Source organism: Dendroctonus ponderosae, unplaced genomic scaffold (genome assembly GCF_020466585.1).
Source record: "Dendroctonus ponderosae isolate FM_Combo_2020 unplaced genomic scaffold, Dpon_F_20191213v2 Dpon_F_20191213_5, whole genome shotgun sequence".
Taxonomy (NCBI): Eukaryota; Metazoa; Arthropoda; class Insecta; order Coleoptera; family Curculionidae; genus Dendroctonus; species Dendroctonus ponderosae.
Genome location: NW_026018715.1, coordinates 15,644,118 through 15,646,785, shown reverse-complemented (window position 1 = coordinate 15,646,785; position 2,668 = coordinate 15,644,118). Strand labels below are relative to the sequence as shown.

General features: G+C 43.7%; 3 protein-coding genes across 3 annotated transcripts in view; 2 read left to right on the top strand and 1 right to left on the bottom strand.

Moving 5' to 3' along the window:
• Positions 1-2,668, top strand: part of LOC109539086 (PIH1 domain-containing protein 1) — a 242,786-nt gene that overhangs the window by 12,077 nt on the left and 228,041 nt on the right. The window lies entirely within an intron of this gene.
• The window catches only part of LOC109539065 (multidrug resistance-associated protein 1), a gene marked incomplete at its 5' end in the record, with an annotated part of 237,012 nt that overhangs the window by 10,196 nt on the left and 224,148 nt on the right, over positions 1-2,668 (bottom strand).
• Positions 1,294-2,487, top strand: LOC125504465 (muscle-specific protein 300 kDa-like; the record flags this gene model as incomplete). The annotated part of the gene is given in 3 exon segments (XM_048666505.1): positions 1,294-1,666; positions 1,726-2,130; positions 2,426-2,487. Coding segments are annotated over 3 exon segments (840 nt in total), but the record flags the coding sequence as incomplete, so codon positions are not given.

Genomic DNA, 2,668 nt, shown 5'->3' with positions numbered 1-2,668 from the left:
AAGATTATGCCAAAATTTCATGTTTTCCGTCCCGTTTTTGCTCATATCTCGGAGGCAAAATGAGCAAGAACGCTCATTTGTACATCATTCTAGAGCTAAATAAATGGCCTTTTTAAAAAGTGAACCATTGATGGGAAAATCAGCCCTGTGCTGTATCACTCACATTATGTGCCTCCAACTGGTGTGTTGTATCAGTAAAACCTTTATATTATAACAGGCGCACGCTATGGACGAACGTTATATTAAGAAATAGCCCTACAGAATAACAGCATCAAATCAATTTTTAGCAAATAGATTAAACAATTGTGTTTAATCAGAGCGTAATTTTGTGTTTTAGCTATGATCAGTTTTTAATTTAAAACGAAAATATGTCTTTTGGTGGTCTCATAAGGTTAGCTTTATTAGAACAATTAGTAATAGGTCTTGAAAATAAACTTTATTTTTGTCCACAAACTCTACTAAATTTTCAAATTGTTTGCGGGTTGTTTTTTTTTTCTTCTGACATGCTCCATTGAAAGTGTTTGAGAAGATAGGTTAAGAACAATAACAAACGAAATTGAAAGCGAATGCAAATCATAAACAAAGACATGTAGGGTAGTAGGCAACCTAAATGGTCAAAACGTGCACATGTGGTGGCGGTGCATATGTTTTAGAGGCTTCGATGGTTTGATGTTAATTCTCTCTCTCTCTAACTAATAGACTTTTCGTATAAGGGCATCTCGCTTTATGCATCCTGTATTTTTTTCCTTTTTAACGTTTGATGGATAACTGGGTCGGAGACATAGAGAAAATTAACTAAATTAATTAAGTTAACTCGGAGATAGAGCACACCTCGGTTGTGTTGCTGCGTTATCGAAAATTTTATCCTGAACTGTTAAGTTGCCATAACGTGTGGCCGTTAAAAATAGCATTTATGATAGAGCACAGGGCTGAATAATGTTGCCAGTTTTCTCAAAAAATGCTTGAATTCAAGAAGTGGTTTTTTTTGAGTTGCAAAAGAGAGTTGCGAAAATTCGTTTTGGCATCGTTGCATATAGAATTGAATGGGGTGGGTACGGTATAGAGGGATAAGGTAGGGATGGTAGAGAATTGAATGGAAAAAATCGCAACACCAAACAAAAAATCGCGCTTTGAACAAGAACCATCAACTTCTGCAAGGAAATCTTAACCCACCCGCGCACATGTTGCCACTAATTTTAGCCAGCAGCATGCCCAGCCCAGTTTTAACTCTATCCATAAACATCCCACGGGTCTCTGGCAAGCAGGCGTTTTCAAAGAGTTTCCGTTCTGTAGCGAGGCGGGGAGACTGTTGTGTCCGCTGTGCACCAAGCGAAACTGGGCCCAACTGGAGAACGACCTTTGGCGGCTGGAAAAGTGGCTGAAAGTGGCCGAGAGCACGCAGAAGACGCGCCGACCGCCCCCGGCCAACATCGAGCAACTGGAGGACGTGATCCAGGATCAGCACGAGTTCCTGCTGGACCTGGACAGCCACAGGAGCATCGTGAGGTCGCTGAACATCGTCGGCACGCATCTGGCCGACCACACAGAAGACGCGGCCAAAGCAGAGGAGTTGCGAGCGAGACTGGAGGCCGACAACAAGAGGTGGGACCAAATTTGCAGAGAGGCGGCCGCCTGGCAGGTGCAGCTTCAACGGGCCCTCATGGATGTAAGTGACTTTTTTTTGTTGTTTGTCCCCGCCAGCTTTTGCTAGCCGAGTGGTTTCAGAATCAGCAGTTCCACGCGATGCTGAGCGAATTGTGCAGCTGGCTGGAAAGGAACGAGCGCAAAATCAAGGCCTCAGAACCGGTGGATCTGACAGCGCCGGAAGCCACCATCGAGAAGAAGTTCCAGAACTTCCTGGAGCTGAAAGCTGAGCTGGAGCGCTGCGAGCCGCGCGTCCTCAGCCTGCAGGAGGCGGCCAATCAGCTGCTTCGCGAAGAAAACGCCCCCGAAGGCTCGAGCCTTATCTGCCAAAGGCTGACCGAACTAAGGCTAAAGCTGCAATCCCTGATAAGACTGACTGTTGTATATACGTTGAAGTTAGGAGCCGTATTAGGCCGAGATCCTAATGAAATAGGCAAGGCGATCGCAGCTAGCTATAGTTCGCCCTTGCAACCCCCCAGCTATGACGTAAGTTTGCCCAGACGTTGTGTTATTTTGTAAAAAATGGTCAAAAATCATCAGCGTAGCCCTGTCTAGTCGTTGACTTGTAATCGTAGTCTTAGGCTTGGTTTTCTTTGTAAGTGCCGTAGCTGAACAGTGTTATAAACCATTATTATTTTGTCGGTTTGTCTGTTCTGTGAATAACGGAACACTTTGTAGAAGGATTTGGTTTGAGTTTATTTTTTTCGAGCACATAGTACTGAACCTTACTTAAGTAAGTCTATTCGAGAGCACTGTTTTATATTTCTTTGCATTTGGACAGCTTTTGGACCAGCCTGATGGGGACCGGCCATCTACATCGGCACAAGGCGAGCCCACTCACAAGTAAATATATTTTTATTATTTTCTCTTCCCTAAGTGCGCCCGCATTTCTTGCATTTTTTGCATGCTAGTTTTATTCGCATCATTCATCGAATGATTATTTTGACCAGTAATTGCTCGTGGTATCTCGATTATAGCAAAATTCCATTGTTCCCATCGCTAGTTTTTTCCATTTCAACCAGTT